The sequence below is a fragment of the Chrysemys picta genome, chromosome 3 (assembly GCF_011386835.1).
Source record: "Chrysemys picta bellii isolate R12L10 chromosome 3, ASM1138683v2, whole genome shotgun sequence".
Classification (NCBI taxonomy): Eukaryota; Metazoa; Chordata; order Testudines; family Emydidae; genus Chrysemys; species Chrysemys picta.
Window position 1 is genome coordinate 90,540,366 of NC_088793.1, and position 18,364 is coordinate 90,558,729.

Sequence of the window (18,364 nt, forward strand, 5' to 3'; positions counted from 1 at the left end):
ATTGGAGAAGTGCTTTGAATTCAACAAGATGAAATTCAATAAAGGTAAGTGCAAAGTACTTCACTTAGGAAGAAAAAATAAATGCACAGCTACAAAATGGAGAATAACCACCAGGTGGTGCTGCTGAAAAGAATCTAGGGGTTATAGTGGATCACAAATTGAATATGAGTCAACAATGTGATGCAGTTACAAAAAAAACTGCTATCATTCTGGGATGTTTTAACAGTAGTGCTATATGTAAGACCTGGGAGGTAATTGTCCCACTCTACTCAGCACTGGTGAGGCCTCAGCAGTAGTACTGTGTCCAGTTCTGAGTGCCACACTTTAGAGATGATATGGATAAATTGGAGAGAGTCCAGAAGAAAGCAACAGAAATGAGGAAAGTCTTACGTTTAGTCTTGAGAAAAGAAGACTGAGAGGGGGGGACCTGATAACAGTCTTCAAATAAGTTAAGGATTGTTATAAAGAGGACTGTGATCAATTGTTTTCTATGTCCTCTGAAGGTCAGACAAGAAGTAACAGGCTTAATCTGCGGCAAGGGATATTTGTTAAGTAATAGGAAAAACTTTCAAACTCTAAGGTAGTTAAACTCTGAAATAGATTTCCAAGAAAGATTGAAGAATCCCTGTCATTGGAGGTTTTTAAGAATAGGTTGGAACAACACCCATCAGGGATGGTCTAGTTATACTTCGTCCTGCTTCAGTGAAGTGGACTAGATGACCTCTCAAGATCCCTTCTAGCTGTACATTTCTATGTTTTCTATGGTTTAATGTGTTTTTGCCTCATGGCCTGCCCCCTGCTCCCACCCCCACACCTTGCCCCTGTCCTCAACCACATTCAGCTTTTAAACAATACGATATTTTGCCTAAAATACACTGATATGTATGGGTGGAAAGCACTGGGGCTTTCTATGTTTGTACAGTGTTTGTTCTGTGTTTGTACAGTGCTTAGCACAATAGGGTTCTGGTCCCATGGCACTATGGAAATACAAGTAATAATAATAATTAATAATAACTTGGAGCTAAATATTCTTTTTATTCGAAGCTGAGCAAAAGTTCCGAGGGAGAGATAAGGAAATAAAGCAAACAAACACTGTTTTAAATAATACATTTTATGACATTAATCATACCATTTCCTTATATGTTCAAGACATCCTAGTCTTAAAATTTCTGAAAGCAACATACATATATGCCTACAGTGGCCTTCAACATATATGCCTTTGACTGGCCAGATGCTAAAAAGTGACCAGCATAGCATGAGCTTTGTCTCTCTCTTTTTCATGAGTTTTGCTGTTGCAGAAGCAGCTAAACTCCAGCAATTTCAGATTTACAATACAAAATGTTTTACATTCAGAACAGAATTCTTACCACATTGTGATGTATGAGCAGCAATCATATATACAAATATATATACATATATACTTTTAATCAGGCTCAGAAATTATACGCACAACTGCTCATTCCTGTACATAAGTTGCACCTGTATAATTCACACTCATTATAAATGAGTGCACATTTTCGTATCAAAATCACTGTGTTGTACAGGCTTATAGTTGAAAGTGATCTATAATAAGAAAAATAACATACTGCATTGCCTATTTTAGCACAAAAATCAAAGGTTTGTTTTAATAGACACTGTTAAAACACTACAAAAGTATAATAGAAAAGTATTTATTTTCATGTTTAGTAGATTGCTAATAGAGATGTAAGTAAAATGACACTGGAATCAATGGGCCTGATTTTGATCTTCCTTGTCTTCAAGTTACTTATGATTTATGCTGGTATAAGTGAGAGTGAGGCCCACTATCCAAAAGTTATATTTAAATCTGTCAAGTATCAGAGGGGTAGCCGTGTTAGTCTGAATCTGTAAAAAGCAACAGAGAGTCCTGTGGCACCTTTAAGACTAACAGAAGTATTGGGAGCATAAGCTTTCATGGGTAAGAACCTCACTTCTTGCATCTGAAGAAGTGAGGTTCTTACCCATGAAAGCTTATGCTCCCAATACTTCTGTTAGTCTTAAAGGTGCCACAGGACCCTCTATTTAAATCTGTGAAATTCTGGACTACCATTGCATAGAAGTAAAAATATAAAGTGATATTTTCCAATTTTGCAGGTTAATGGCATAACTAACCAACTATTCTTTACAATCGTATTTAATATCAGTCAAACGTTGTGCTGTTGCTTGGTGTCAGAAAGAGTTCATTGTCATTTTTCTTTCAAGACTTCTTTACTAGTATTATAAAAGCTAAAATTTTCATGACATTTTTCATTGATCCCAGCCATTGAGTGATTTATCCAAATGAGATGGGAGAATTCTTTAGTGTTGAAGTAAGTGCCATTATCATGTTTTAACACAGAGTTTCCTTATTTGGAGAAAGATGACACCTCTGGACAAGCAATCTGGGACAGGTTCTCTTGACATATTCTTCCCTCCTCATGCATGGGAGCTACAGTCTGTGTGGGAGGATTTGGGGGAGAGAAAGGGACTGACAATAAATGCAGATACAGAACTGTGGGGAAGGCTTTCTTTTTGATACAAGTCTGTCTTTTTAGTTACTTATCACCCTGGCGTCTGAGCACTTTCACTCTCCTCTTTCTGCCTGAGGATAGGATGTGATGGTTGCTGGTGTTTAGTTTTTGTGTTGGTTTTTTTTATTTATTTTTTTGGCCTTCTCCTGAATTGTCATGCCAATGTGCAGCTGTTTATGCATCCTAGAAGACCACATTCCTTGTGGGCTGGACAGGGCCTTGGGGAGAGCCAAGGGACAGGAGACCTGGAGAAGAGCTGGCTTACTGAAATTACTCTTTCCCTACCTAGCTGCTCCAATGCTACACAGTCATATGCTAGACAATCTCTTCCTTGATATTGTCCCAGCGGTATTTTTCGGAGGAACGTTCTCTCTTATCAGACTATGTTTGGAGACTTCAAAGTGGCAGGTGCCATTCACAGAGGTTTTTTCAGATTTACAGCAAGAGTTTGTGATGGGATACTGGGGGGCTGTACAGTTAGACGCCAAAGAAATTTGGCTAACCGTAAGGCAGCCTGCACTTTTGGAAGAATAGTTGTAAATTATTTTGAGAAATGCAGATTTTGTGTTTGTTTCTTGCTTATAAAGAATGATGTAGCACTTAGGAAGGAAGGTGCAGCATAGAATTCCATAATTTGATATTAAAATAACAGTGATCTCAACTGCTGGCCGGTATTTACCAAACGTAGTTGTATAGACAGGGATGAATGTAATCCAAGCTATGAAGTAAATGAGCATGCCAAAGGTTATGAATTTAGCTTCATTGTAATTCTCAGGTAATTTCCTGCCTTTAAAGGCAAATATGAAGCAAATAAAGGCCAGAGCAGCTATGTAGCCTAACATGACCCCAAAAGCCACAATAGAACCTTCATTACATTCCAGTATAATAACTCTTCGAATAAAGAAATTTTGCTCAACAAAAGGGCTTCTAAATATTACCCAAAAAGTGCAAATGACAACTTGAATTCCAGTGCAGGTGACCACAATAGGAACAGGTTTGTAGAGACACTTCAGAAAATTCTGTAATTTTGGATCAAAGCTGAAGGCAAGTAAAATTTTCAGTGACTTCATTAAAATACACGAGATGCAGAGTGCAAAGCTGATGCCAAAGAAAGCTTGCCGGGTTTTGCATTTGAATTCCCTCGGCTCACCAATGAAAAAAACAGTGCTAGCAAAAATGAAGAAGTGGCAGAGGAGAATAACATAACAAACAGTTAAACCACCTGATGCCTTTACGACAGGGGTATCCAGGTTTCTAGTAAATATTGTGCTAATTGCAAAAATCAACACAACTCCAAGGCCAGAGAGGATTATTAGCAAAATAGCAAACCAGTCATTCCAGCTGAGGTATTCGACTGTCTTTTTGTAGCATGTAGTACTGTTCACAGGCGACCAGTGAGTTTTGTTGTTGCACAGAAAGCAATAATCCATATCTAAAAGGAGAGAAGTGGAGTTTAGTGAGCAAGCCCAAAGTAGGCCGATTATCAGAGATAGAGGGTTTGTTCTGAGCTCTAGAACAGGACAAATGTTGTTTTATCTGGGACCCAAAATAATACCCTTTAAATTAAACCTATTACCTCCTGGATACTTGGAACTATAATTCCTTTAGAAATTCTATTTCTACTGTGCGGGAAACTTCTGAATACCCTACAGTAACTTTCATTTTACGGACACCTTTTTAAAATACAATAGTGAGGACAGACACTACTGTAGTTTGCCCTTTAAAAGTCTAACTTTATTGTAACTGGGCTACCTTTTGGCACAGCTCTGTTGAAGATATCTGTAAAATTCTTTGCAGAGAAATTTTGGAAATGCTTTGGTTTCTATGATCAGCATAAAAAGAGGGTGGAATGTAGTTTACTGCTGGTTGCTATCATATGGTATTGAACAATTTCTTAAGACTACGTTTTTCCTTTCTCTCTTCTACTCTTCACTCCCCATTTTTAAAAGCTTTATTAAAACTAGGTACTGAAGGCAGTATTGAAGTCCTCATCCTACGTGCATCTAGGAGATATTATTGTATACCCTAACCTGACAGTACTCCCATTATAGACAAAACATGTTTGGTAACCAAAACTAAAACCCACAGTACTTATAGTGAAATGGATGTACTGCAGAACGACTAGGAGGACCCTGTTCTAGTTTTAAGGAGAAGTGATCCAGAGATGCAAACTTAGGCCCTGATCCTATCATTGGATCCACGTAATTAATGCCCTGTGCCCAAATAGTGCCTCAGTGAAGTCAATAGACCTCCACTTACATGGATCCAGTTGTAGAATCAGATCCTAAATTTGGGGCTATTTGGATTGGAGGTTTGATTCAGTCCATTAGAGAGGTCAGGGTTAGATAAAGGGTCAGTTTGAATCTGGATCTGAATTTTCTTAAAGTTCAAGGGTGTTTGGATCCAGATTTTGGGTTCAAGCCATTCTACCTTAAACAGAACCATATATGGTAGCAGGACTGTCTCACAATCCCAGAACAAACCCAGTGAATTGGGGCATCTAATCACCTTAGCTTTGGAAGAACTGATTTAAAAGAAAAATGTAAACTGAGTTGTGTGCTGAATACTCCTGCCCTGTGTATTTAGGGCACTGAATGTAGACACATATATTTATCTCATTACAAGTTTTTTCCAGATTTCCAAAGCATATACTGTACATGAATAAAACAAATGCTTTATTTGGATCATAATTCATTACCTGTCTGATTAGTATAATGGTCTTCTGGGCAGTTCACACACTCATAGCAGCATGTGTGCGGACTTGCTGAAACCTTCTTCATTTCCCCTGGTCTACATTTCGTGGAGCATGTTGATTTAATTTTCTGCAATGTTATGGAGAAAACAAACAAAACACAAACTAGGCATAACTAGAACATCTCCCATTTAAAATAAAATCACTCGGGTCATTCTACGGTTTGATCAAACTCTTTGCTATTAAACAGCATTTTAATACAACCTACAAATGACTCTGTAAACATTGCATTGTAGGGCTCCATGTTTATTGTCTCAATACTTTCTATATGTATTCATTTTACAAGTTAAAATATGGGGGAGTTTCTAACTGATAACTTCGCAAATCCCATAAGTCATTTTTGAAAATGGGACTTGGGCTTCTAAGTCATTTTGATGCTTTTGAAAATTTGACCCTGAATCTGACTTTTGAGTACTTTCTTTTGCATCATCACCAGTAATAAAGGTTTTATATCAGATTAGGTGTTCAATCACAGCTGGGCAATCAAATTTTACCCTCAGTGTCATCTGTGCGACTCCACTGAAGATAATAATGTTGCTCAGGTGTAACTGATTGGGATTGTTTCCCGCACAATCCCCCAAAACAGCAATGGGGTTGGACAACAATTCTATCGATAAGGCACCAGAAGGAACATAATTTTAGCACACTCTCTTTTAGTTGTGTTGACTCTGCAAGGCTAGTAGAAGCAAAGAGCAACAAAGGCTTATTTTTGTCACTAAAGTGACCATAAACAAAAAGAATAGATGCGTTGCATAGGAAGTTGACCTTTCTACATAATTACTTTTTAAATTAGAACCACACTATCAAGTTATTCAATAGAAGTCTTAGGAAAGACGTAATCTGGATCTCAGCAATGCTTCAATTGAAATAATTGAGACCATTCGCAGATCAAGGTATGAGTCAGAGTAAACCAGAGTGGCAGAATCTGTCTCTAAAGTAATGGAGCATTTGAACCATGACATCTGGGAGGAGTCTTCACTAATAATACTAAGTACATGTGAGGAGAATAGTAAATACATACCCCAAGTGCTATATTCTGCAGGAGAATGGCAAGGGCATGGAACAAACTTCCCAAACTATATTTTGTTCACTAACACTTTCACATTTTACAGTACAAACACAGTGTATCCTCCAGATACCTTTAAATTCAGAAACTCCATTTCTTTCTCCTCATCCTTGAAGATAAAGTCATCTTTCTGCAGGTCATATTCTGCTATCTCAGTGATCACCATGTGGCCACTGATTTCCTTCCAGAGAAGTACATCATATCCCATGTTAAGGTCTCCTTTGGCATCAAAGTGAACTTCTTTTTCATTGTCATTGAATGTAACTTTTTTAAGTTCTTCAAGCAGCTGTAGCAGTAAAAATAAGCAAACACATCAATTTCCTTTCAGTTTGGTAAAATGGATCTAGTTTATCATTTATATGATTGCATAAAGATAAGATATACTGCTTTTAGGAACATAAAAATCTTAAAATCAGAAGGAACCATTATGATCATCTCATATGACCTACATAACACAGGCCATAGAATTACATTAGGCAGGAGGCCAAACAAGACAATCATACAGGTCCTTTTGGCGTATATACATTAAAAGCAGTTTTCTTATCATTACTTTATATAATCACACAAATGCTCATGTTATTGCCTATCCAGCAAGTGACAATTTGGTACAATGAGGAAAGGAGAAGATCCTGCTGACAAGCAATGGAGAAGGCCTTCAAGAACAATCCTCTTGTACAGACCTTACTCTGGCTGATGCCAGCCATTATTGTTCAGCTGTATCTGAGGTAGATGGACAGTGTTTAGACTCAGATATGGATCCAGATCCAAACTCTCCCAAAGCTCTGGGATTGTTCAGATCCATGTCCAATTCTAACATTTTTCAACTGTGACTCTGATTAAGACAAGTCATCTAATGCCATGGTTACAGGATGGGGCTGAGAGGGAATTTTGAAGTTAATAGCCTTTCAAGTCATTACATTTTCTTATACAAAAACCTTCTATCTTGGTTTGACCTGCCCTGACCTGGGATAACAGGTCACAACAGGTCAGGGTGCTTCAGAGTTTGTTTGCCTTTTAAATGATCTTTGTTTAACTATCTCAGTAAAAGTGTGTAGAAGTGAATAGGCCTGACCAGGTACTTCGGTAAAAGGTCACGTCAGGTTTATTTGTCTGATTTCTCCTGCTCTTTCCCCACTCCACCCACCCCTCAAAACAGATGGGTATTAGGCAGAATACTTCACCCATCCCAAAGATACCAGGGCCTGCTTTTCCTGTCATTCACTCCAATGTAAAATCAAGATTAACACAAACACATACAAAAGAATGGTTTGCTTCAGTTTGACTTTCAGGTGAGGGTTCATGTCAGATGAAAGACAACTGAACCCAGGCAAGATGGAGGTAATGTTGGGAGGAAGTGGGAAATGCTTTGAAGAACTTCCTTCTTCTCTAATAATCCTGTCTATCAAGAGCATCCACTGCATATTGTTAAATTGGTATGCAGCCTCTGGGTCTTTAGTACCTCGGAGATGTTCAGATACTAAAGTAGTGGCTGTTTAATGTCTTAAAAATAGATTGATTAGATTGTTCTGATTGTATCTAAGATGTCTGACCAATCTCTAGTATACAAACTTTGGTTTAAATTGGCATAGCAGTGGTGAAGGAAGGACTAAACATGTACCCATGTGCCTCAATTCAGGGAACAGGTTTCTGGTGGGAAAGAGTAGGTTACACAGTAACAAGAGGACAGAAGTGCACAGCTAGTGAATATGGGTAACAAAGAAGAACTAGGGAATGAATGGTGTTCATTGAGGAGGAAATGCAGAAGTATCATAAACGTACTTCCCAGGGGGCAAAAGCAACAGGATTCTTGCAGTCTCTGTCTTTGCACTGCTCCCGTACAGCATATGCAATAGCGTGGACTGCGAGCATAGTACTCTGGATAAATCCTGGTTCAATGTTGGCCCTCAGAAAATCATCTCTCCAGATCTGACTGCGTATCCCAGCCTGGTAGATCAAATTCTCCTGAGAATAATTTGAAATGCACTTGTTCAAATCCTGGTCCTCCACATGTGCACAGGTTGACAAAAGCACACTATATTCTTTTAAGAACATGTTGTTTTCAGTGGGTTGCAAATGCAGGGTTTTCAAGAAGTCATGAAATGTAGAAAGGTTTTCACTTTTGTATGCAAATCCCACGACTGTTCCAAGGTGCTTGATATTGGGAATGGTAGTAATCTTGACGGCAGCTGACCAGTTATCACTTGCAATCCAGATTTTATGTATGTTCCTCTCAATTGCTTTTCGAAATAGTTTCGTCACGTGGAATTGTCTGAGAAAGACAACGATTACATTTACCCTGGTTTCCTGGACAATCTTCTCAAGTGCTTGATTAACTTTGGCATTAATGGTGCCATCAGAGAGATAGGCTGGCAACATTTCTTTAAAAGCGATACAAACATTGTTCGCCATGGCCTGTATCCCAAAGCTTTCCAAAGCAGATCGCCCATAGTCATCATCGGTGGCTATTAATCCAATCCAGTTCCATCCAGACCTGTGGATCAAGCGGGCCATTGCTCGCGTCTGGTAAAAATCACTAGGCACAGTGCGTAAGAAGGAAGGAAAGCGGATTTTGTCACTGAGGATTTCAGCACTTGATGCGTGACTAACCTAGGAAGGGACAGAATATTTCAGTTACAGAAACTGTGAATTCTGAGTAGATGCCAAGAGATCCAAAGCTGTGCTTTGTACTAAAGGTTTAATCCTCAGGTGTGCCAAGTTTGAGCCTGATGCAGCTGTGCGTGGGAGAGGCAAAGGCCATCTTTCTGCCTCCCCCAATCCTGGGGCTGGCTGGGGGCTTCAGAGACATTCCCAGCAGCCCGGGATCACCCAGTTCATCACACTCCACATCCACCCTGTCATGACCTGAACCTCCCTCCTCCCTACCTCTTTGCTGTCCCCAACATTCCCAGTATGCTAGACAATTGGCTTGGGTGATACAAAGCCAGCTGAGGATTCCTCTATGTCAGGGGAAAGATCAGCTGACTATTTAGGGCTGGTGTGAGGACTCTGGGCCAGATTCATAGAGGTATTTAGGGAACTAAAGATGCAGACAGGTGCCTAGTGGGATTTTCAACAGTGCCTAATCACCTATCTGCATCTTTAGGCATCTAAATACCTTTACGGTTCTGGTCCTTTGTCCTACTCTGGTGGCACAGAGCGATCTTAATGATGGCTGAGGATCTGGTTTTAAAAGAAGAAATGACAACTATGTCAGTACTGTCATTTTATTTTACAGATAAACTTTGTTCAGATGACATCAACCTGCTATTAAAAAAACATTAATCAAAATTTTTTGAAGTATTCAAATAGTTACTGTTCAAACTGTTGATATCCTTAGTCTTTGTAGGGCAACACTATCACCAAGCCTGGCACAACTGTTTGCACAGATACATATTCATTTATCAGAACTTTTATTAATTTAAAAAAAAAATACAATCTCAATATCTACTGGAGGAACGTCCCTGAGAAAATAGTAGCAAATAGTTGGAAAGTGTAGTTCCAGAAAGAGTGAGACAAACTCTTTTATAAAACTAGTTATAAGAAATAATAAAATTATTATTATTATTTTATTATAACTAGTTGATGCACTGATTCCATGGAATATAACTCAGATATCTATGAGTGGAAAAGTTTAACTTAAACCAAAGTAACTTTTAATCTCTGTTTGTCTTTGTGGATTTTCCTTTGCACATATTCCCTGTCCTCCTTGGCATCTTAACTGTCAAAAATAAATACAAACTTGCCAACAAGGGAAGGATGACCAGGCTGATTGATACCAACTATTATTGTTGTTAGCTGATTATAGAAATTAGTGATGGGAAAAACTTCTATTAGGTCATCTTTCCCATCTCCCTGTGCCAATGTATGACTTGTTCCTATAACCTGCCTTTTGATTAAGATCAAGTTTAGGATCAGTTTAATATCTGTTACATGCCTAATAAGGGAGTTGGAGAGTATGCTCCCTTCCTATCATTGCAGAAGGAGAGATTTAGTGATCTTATATGTCTTTTTCCCATCTCTCTAATTACTATGTCCTACCATATAGTCAAAGTGATGTGTTCCGTACTGTTAGCAGTATATTCAGGACTAGATCCTGGCCCCCAACTCCACCCCTTTTGCACCACTGGAGCATTCCAAAGGCAGGTACTGAAGCATGTGCCTAAATTTAAACATTCCAGTTTCATGGCTTCCATGTCAGGGATGGAGAAGGATATTTGGCTGCAGGGAGGATGTGGCTTGGGCACCAGGTGCTCCACCAATCCTTGGATGCTCTACGGAGCGGGAGAGGAGAATTTCCAAATTTATCCCCAAACTAGATCTTTGTCTTTTTTCAGCACAGGACAAGACACTAACACAGTCACCCCAGACCAAGTAAGACACCCACTGACTTCAATGGGCTTTGGATCAGGCCCTCAGTTTCCCCAGCCCTTCTAGTTAGACAGATGGGGCCAAATCATCATGTACCACTGCTCTGTGGTTTAGAGGGCAAATGAACAACTCCCTTCAGAGCTCTTGCTTTATGTCCTTCCATTGAATAACTGAAAGAGAGTGACTGCAGTGTCAGCACTGGAAGCACTTTCCCTCTTTGATTCCTGAAGACAACAGACAAGTCTTTGGGCCAAATCCAACTGTGGCGTAAGCATGTGCAACTATCATTCATTTCAACTGGGGCAATGCCTACTTATACCATTGCTAAATTTGGTCCTCTATTCAAAATGAAAATATTGCCCCAAACTTACCAGTGGGATTAGTTGCAAATTCAATAGCCTTGAAACTGCCATTGCTATTTCAGAGTAGCTGGAACCTATGACAGCCTTAATTCTTGGTATGTAGTCTGAATAGTTACACTTGTATTCTACTGTGTCCTTGGAAGCATTGAATTTAGCCAGGAACCTCAAAGCTGCTCCCATGGCTTTTGTAACTTCTGCACAAGTGTCGTAGATTTCATAGCCCAGTATAATTCCAGATAACAGCGTTGAATTGTTGATCATTTCAATGGCATGTATCATCGCAAGAGTCTGAAGAAACACTTGAATTTCGAAACTGTCATGAAACAGAATTGTTACTTTAAGTAAAGATTTGCAGAATCAAGGCTGGAACAAAATCAGTTCTTTAGCCCCTGACATTTACTAAAATGAAATGTCAAAATTGTTATTACGTGTGATTTGTTTGGTTTGGGGGGAAAATATTAAATTTAGATTATTTTGTCTCACATTCAAATGTGAGATTTAGGAAGCCAACACAAAACCATGAATACAATGTAAATAAGAATTTGCATGTCATGGAGAAGCAGAATACAATTCAATTGTCAAACTATATACATTAATGGGCCAGATCCTCAGCTGGTATAAATCAGCAAAGCTCTGTCGAATTCAGAGCTCTCTGCTAATGTACATCACCTGAGGATTTGGCCATAATTTTCCATTTGAAGCATTTTCCTTTAACATACACCTGAAGAGGAAGTACTTTTTCATACAATGCACAATTAACCTGTGGGACTCATTGCTGTGGGATGTTGTAATGGCCAAAAATATAACTGTTCAAAAAAGAGCTAGATAAGTTCATGGAGAATAGGTCCATCAATGGCTATTAGCCAGCTGGTCAGGGATGTAACCCCATGCTTTGGGCAACCCTAAACCTCTGACAGCTAGAAGCCAGGAGGGGAAGACAGGGATGGATCTCTCCAAAATTACCCTGTTCTTTGAGTGTCCCAGAACTTCTGGTACTGGCCACTGTCCGAGACAGGATACTGGGCTAGGTGGACCATTGGTTTAACCTAGTGTGGCAGCAGTAATGTTCTTATGGTCTTAAACAGAAAGAGAAAAGACTATAGGGAAATAAACATTTCTGAGACTATAATCTGAAACCCATATAGCATTTGGGTGGATGCTCTTAGGGCCTGATCCAAAGCCCATTGAAGTCAGTGGAAAGATTCTCATTGGATCAGACCCTTAATCATAAGTAGAGATGTACAAAATATTCACAATAAGACTACTTCATCTCCACACTTGGCCAAGGTTCTGTAAGGTTCACAAGGCTTTAAGTGAAGCTGGAATCAATTTCAAGTGGAGCAATTTATGAAAGATGTGGAGAAATTGGAGAGGGTCCAGAGAAGAACAAGAAGAATGATTAAAGGTCTAGAGAACATGACCTATGAAGGAAGGCTGAAATAACTGGGTTTGTTCAGTTTGAAAAAGAGAAGACTGAGAGGGGACATGCTAGCAGTTTTCAGGTATCTAAAAGGTGTCATAAGGAAGAGGGAGAAAACTTGTTCATTTTAGCCTCTAAGGATAGAACAAGAAGCAGTGGGCTTAAACTGCAGCAAGGGAGGTTTAGGGTGGACATTAGGAAAAAGTTCCTAACTGTCAGGGTGGTTAAACACTGGAATAAACTGCCTAGGGAGGTTGTGGAATCTTCTTCTCTGGAGATATTTAAGAGTAGGTTAGATAAATGTATATCAGGGATGGTCTAGACAGTATTTGGTCCTGCCATGAGGGCAGGGGACTGGACTTGATGTCCTCTCGAGGTCCCTTCCAGCCCTAGAATCTATGAATCTATGAATTTATGATTTTGCATCAAAATTTGCAATTTTGTATAATTGTGATGCAAAACCAGGTGACACCTGAATATTTCAACTGATTTGCACTTTCAGATTTTGTGTTCCTTTGAACCCAAAACTCAAAATGATAATTGAGGGTTTGTATCAGGATTTAAAAAAAAAGCATGCAGGAAAAACACTGTGTCTGACAAAGTTGTAGTCATAAACAGCTACTAGGACAGGGGTGGGCAAACGTTTTGGCCCGAGGGCCACATCTGGGAATAGAAATTGTATGGCGGGCCATTAATGCTCACAAAATTGGGGTTGGGGTGCAGGAGGGGGTGAGGGCTCTGGTTGGGGGTCTGGGCTCTGGAGTGGGGCTGGGGATGAGAGGTTTGGGGTGTAGGATGGTGCTCTGGGCTGGGATTGAGGGGTTTGGAGGGTGGGAGGGAGATCAGGGCTGGGGCATGCGGAGAGGCGCAGGGATGCAGGATCTGAGCAGCGCTTACCTCAAGTGGCTCCCGGAAGTAGCAGCATGTTCCTTCTCCAGCACCTACACAGAGGTGCGGCCAGGCGACTCTGCATGCTGCCCCGTCTGCAGGCACCGCCCCTACATTTCCCATTGTAGCGGGGCCATTGGAGCGCATAGGAGATGGAGCAGGGCCATGCCGCAGCTTCTGGGAGCCCCGTGGTGCGTCCCCCAACCCTGCACCCCAGGCCAGTTTAAAATGGCTCACAGGCTGGATCCGGCCCGCGGGCCGTAGTTTGCCCACCTCTGGTTTAGTTAATACTTAGTTCTGCCTCAGTGCAGGGGACTGGAGTAGATGACCTATTGAGGTCCCTTGCAGTTCTATGATTCTATGATTTTCACTTTTGCAGTCCAAATCTTAATATCCTTGCTCAGTCCTTATTCAGCAAAAGTACCCACTGAGAACTTTGATTAGTGAAGAGCTTCAGTATCTGGCTATAGATTTGGGGCAGAATTTTGAAAAATACCTAAGGGAGTTAGGATCACTTGTCCCATTAAAAGCCATTGCTCCTAATTCATTAGGTACTCTTCAAAATCCCACCCTGGGTCTTTTATGAAATTCAATAAAATACTATTTCAAGGATCTCATTTTGAATGTATAAATGATAAAGAAAAAAACCAATACTTTATGTTTCAAACACACATTATTTGTATTTCAAATACATATTTTTTCACGTGAAAATGGATTATAATTTTACACACTTCAAACAGCTACCTAATTTATGCATTTATTTTGCTGTTTGTTAATGTCCTATTCATAATACTCCTAGTAGACCGTTCCTGACATGTATTGTTAAAATACATACTTAAGACTGTATTCTTAAAAACCTCCAATGGTGATTCCACAACCTCCCAAGGTAATTTGTTCCAGTGCTTAATTACCCTAATGTCTAACCCAAATCTCCCTTGCTACAATTTAAGCCCATTACTTCTTGTCCTGTCCTCAGTAGATAAGGAGAACAATTTATCACCCTCCGCTTTATAACAAACTGTTATGTACTTTCATGTCTTCTCTTCTCCAGCCTAAAAATACCTCCCCCTCCCCAATCTTTCCTCATAAGTAATGTTTTCTAACCCTTTAATAATTTTTGTTGCTCTTCTCTGGACTCTTCTCTAACTTGTACACATCTTTCCCAAAGTGTGGTACCCAGAAATGGACACAGTATACCAGCTGAGGTCTTATCAGTCCTGAATAGAGTGGAAGAATTACTTCTTGTGTCTTACTTACAACTCTCCTGATAATACATCCCAGAATGATGTTTGCTTTTATTGCAACACTATTACATTGTTGCAACATATTCAGTTTGTGACCCACAATAACCCCAGATCCTTTTCTGCAGTACTACTTCCTAGGCAATCATTTCCCATTTTGTATTTGTGTAATTGATTATTCCTTCCTATGTGTAGTACTTTGCATTTGTCTTGATTGAATTTCATCCTATTTATTTCAGACCATTTCTCTAGTTTGTCAGGATCATTTTGAATTCTAATCCTGTGCTCCAAAGCACTTGCAACTCCTCCCAGCTTGGTATCATCTGCAAACTTTATATGTATACTCTCTGTGCCATTATCCAAATGAAGATATTGAATAGAACTGGATACAAGACACTCCCTGCACACACCCCTTGATATGCCCTTCCAGCTTGACTGTGAACTGTTGATAACTACTCTCTGAGTACGGTTTTCCAACCAGTTGTGCACCCACCTTATAGTAGGTTTGTCTAGGCTGTATTTCTCTAGTTTGCTTATGAACAGGCAGGGCCGGCTCCAGGCACCAGCCGAGCAAGCTCGTGCTTGGGGTGGCAGATTCTACGGGGCGGCATTCCGCCCAATCCTAGGGCAACACAGCCGCTTTTTTTTGTTGTTGTTCGCCGCTCCGGCCGCCCTGTAGGGGGCGGCAGCGCGGAGGAGGGGAGCACCCTGCTAGGAGCGGGCTGCGCACTCCGTCTGCCCCAGCTGGTGCCAGGTCTGGAGCAAGCCCGGCAGGGCAGCCCAGGTCCTTCCCTCCCCGTTGACCGGAGCGGCGCGGAGCCCTCCCGGCAGGCGGCGCAGCGGTCAGGGCCTCATGGCGAGTGCCCCGCTGAAGCCCTGGCCACCCCCCTTCTCTCTCTCCCCCTGCTCCCACCCCCTCCCCTCCCCGCTAGCCAGGGCACGTCTGCAGCGCAGGGAATCCCCCTGCACCCTGGCTCCGGCCGCGCTGCAGGTTTTTTTTTTTCTTTTTCCTGCTTTGCCACTCCAGCCGCGCCGCAGATTTTTTTTTTCTTTTTGTTTGGGGCAGCAAAAAAGCCAGAGCCGGCCCTGTGAACAGGTTAGGTGAGACAGTATCAAAAACCTTACCACAGTTGAGAAATATCATATTATCTACTGCTTTCCCCCACTCCCATCCACAAGATTTGTTACCCTGTCAAAGAAGATTATTAGGTTGGTTTAACATGATTTATTCTTGATCAATTCATGTTCACTGTTACTTATTACCTTATTATCTTCTAGATGCTTACAAATAGATTGTTTGACTATTGATTATTTGTTCCATTATCTTTCTAGATACCAAAGTTAAGATGACTGGTCTATAATTCCCTGTGTCCTTATTCCCCTTTTTAAAGATAGATAATTTTCCAGTCCTCTGGGATCTCTCCCATCCTCTGTGAGCTCTCAAAGATAATTGCTAATGGCTCAGAGATCTCTTCGGTCAGTTCCTTAAGCAGTCTAGGATGTATTTTGTCAGGCTCTGCCAAGTTGAAGACATCTAACTTGTCTACTTGTTCTTTCCCTATTTTAGCCTCAGATCCTATCCTATTTACACTGATAGCCGTTTTAAAAGAAAATTTCATCAAAAATGATTTTCTAAATTTTATGAGGTCTACTTGTTCGGTGTTTGTACAGGGCCCCAACACAGTGGGGCACTAGTCCAGGACTAGGGTTCTTAGGCACTACTGATAATAAATAATAATACAGTAGGGTACTGTTTAGGCAAATAAAAACAAATCAGAGCTAAAATGATAATTGAAATGAAAAAGATTACTCATCCCCAACCTCCAATGCCATTTGCTTCTAGGGGTAAATAGATCCAGGTGATCAGAGGAAGAGTCACCCCCAAGTTCAGCCGGTCACAGTATCTTCTGGGGAGCATATTATTACACTACTCTGTGCTCTGCACACCCCTCCCCCCCTTACTGGGAGGGTTCACAAGACTAACCTGTTTTTAATAAATAATTATTCAGAAATGCAATTTATCAAGCATTTTTTATGTCTGCTCATGAGTGGTTCCAGTGATATCATCTTGGTATTTCATTTGTATTATTTGCAATGTTACTCACCCAGCACAATTCTGAATCACTGGTCTCATGGGGTGTTCTTCTGGATGTAGCATTTTGCCATGAACTGCAAACAAACCTCCGATGACAATGTCCCCGGGAGAACTGGCACCCACAAAATTGTCAGCATTCTGGCAAGAGTGGGTGACATCAAAGCTGATCACAAAGCAGGGGATCAACAAACCAACTAATGCCATGTTTCTGTTTCACTTGCTTACTAGCTGCCTTGAGTCAATTAAGCTAGCTACAGTGCCAACAACACTGTTCCTATTTCACCTGTAAACAGCAACAAAGGAAAAGGGCTGCACTGAAAGCTAGTCACACCTCACCAGATGCCTGTGTTTAGTTCAAAAGGCTCATGTTATTTCCCTGATGCCACTAATGCAATACTCTTACAAACAGCTGAGTGAGAGCCCTGAAATAGATTTATTAAAATAGATGGGATGTTGGGCACAAAAATTCTGTGTACTTACAGTAATATATTATTGGGCTGTATATGAAACATATGTCAAATATTTTGATGTAAATTTGGGATACTCTGTCAAAAGCATATCCTGAATATCTTCTAACCTAAGGCATATGAATATCAAACAATGGAAAATACTAGTAGAAATACCATATCCACAATTTTGCCACGAAAAGCTTTAAAGGCTGGATCTAAAACCCATTGAAGATATTGGAAAGAGTCCCATTGACTCCAATGGGCTTTGGAGCAGGCCCTGAAAGAAGTTGTCTCCAGACTGCATTTCCTCACAGCCATTTTCTGAGAACTTTTTAATATCTTGGTATAAAATACACGTTTGGATGGGCTGGATCCAAAGCCCAGCTCCCATTGACTTCAATGGGCTTTGGAGCATGTGCTGAGTAAGTAAAGGGCCAGATCATGCCCTCTGCTTTTTGAGCCTGAAAGGCAATAAATCAGTGAAAAACAAGCTGGTCTGAGCTATATTTTGTTAGAAGGAATGCGTGTAACATCTCTTCTCCGTTTGACTCTGCAGAAATAATCTCCATGAACATGATGGCTCTGATTTGTGATTGGCAGGGAATAGCCACTTTCAGCAACAACACTTCCTGCCAAATCCACAGGACTATATCAAATGGAATCCCACTTCATGCTGATAGGTCGCCAACTGTACAGCACAGAGACACTGAGCCTCTGTGTAAATGTTGCTACCATCAATAATTGCCTATGACTGTGAAAAAAACAAATGAGCAGGTTCATTTTGAAACTCTGTCCTGAATTTTCTGGGCCTTCCATGGAGTTTTTGTGAGGAGGGCATTATTGGACCAATATTTGGAGTGGCAGCCCAGATTTTGTTTTTCCCACTATAATTCTCGGAGTAGTTACACTGCCAATGGTTTCAATCTGTTGTTGTGGCTTAATCCTTGCTCTCTGGGAAAAGTCACGGAGAAATGTATGCTGCAAACAGTAGCATTAATTTTGGAAAGCTTTTCTGTCAGAAAATCCTCAGGTTGCCAAGGAGGCCATATACCCTGGGGATGAATTAATGAGACTTAAAAAGGTTGGTTTTTGGCTCTACCCAGCTTCAGGTGGCCCTGTCCCCTCAAAATCCTGGTGAGCCCCAAATGTAGGGTGCTCCGATGAAGGGGTGTCAGAAGGAGGAGGAGGAGGTTTC

At 40.6% G+C, this 18,364-nt stretch overlaps 1 protein-coding gene across 1 annotated transcript; it reads right to left on the minus strand.

Annotated features, from left to right (window-relative positions):
• Nucleotides 1–2,522: 2,522 nt before the first annotated feature.
• Nucleotides 2,523–16,990, minus strand: GPRC6A (G protein-coupled receptor class C group 6 member A). The gene is made up of 6 exons (XM_005306378.3): nt 16,731–16,990; nt 11,086–11,389; nt 8,126–8,953; nt 6,420–6,632; nt 5,227–5,350; nt 2,523–3,960 (listed from the first exon to the last, which is right to left on the minus strand). The coding sequence occupies exons 1-6, from the start codon at nt 16,922–16,924 to the stop codon at nt 2,837–2,839; spliced, it is 2,787 nt and encodes a 928-aa protein (XP_005306435.1). The 5' UTR covers nt 16,925–16,990; the 3' UTR covers nt 2,523–2,836.
• Nucleotides 16,991–18,364: the final 1,374 nt, after the last annotated feature.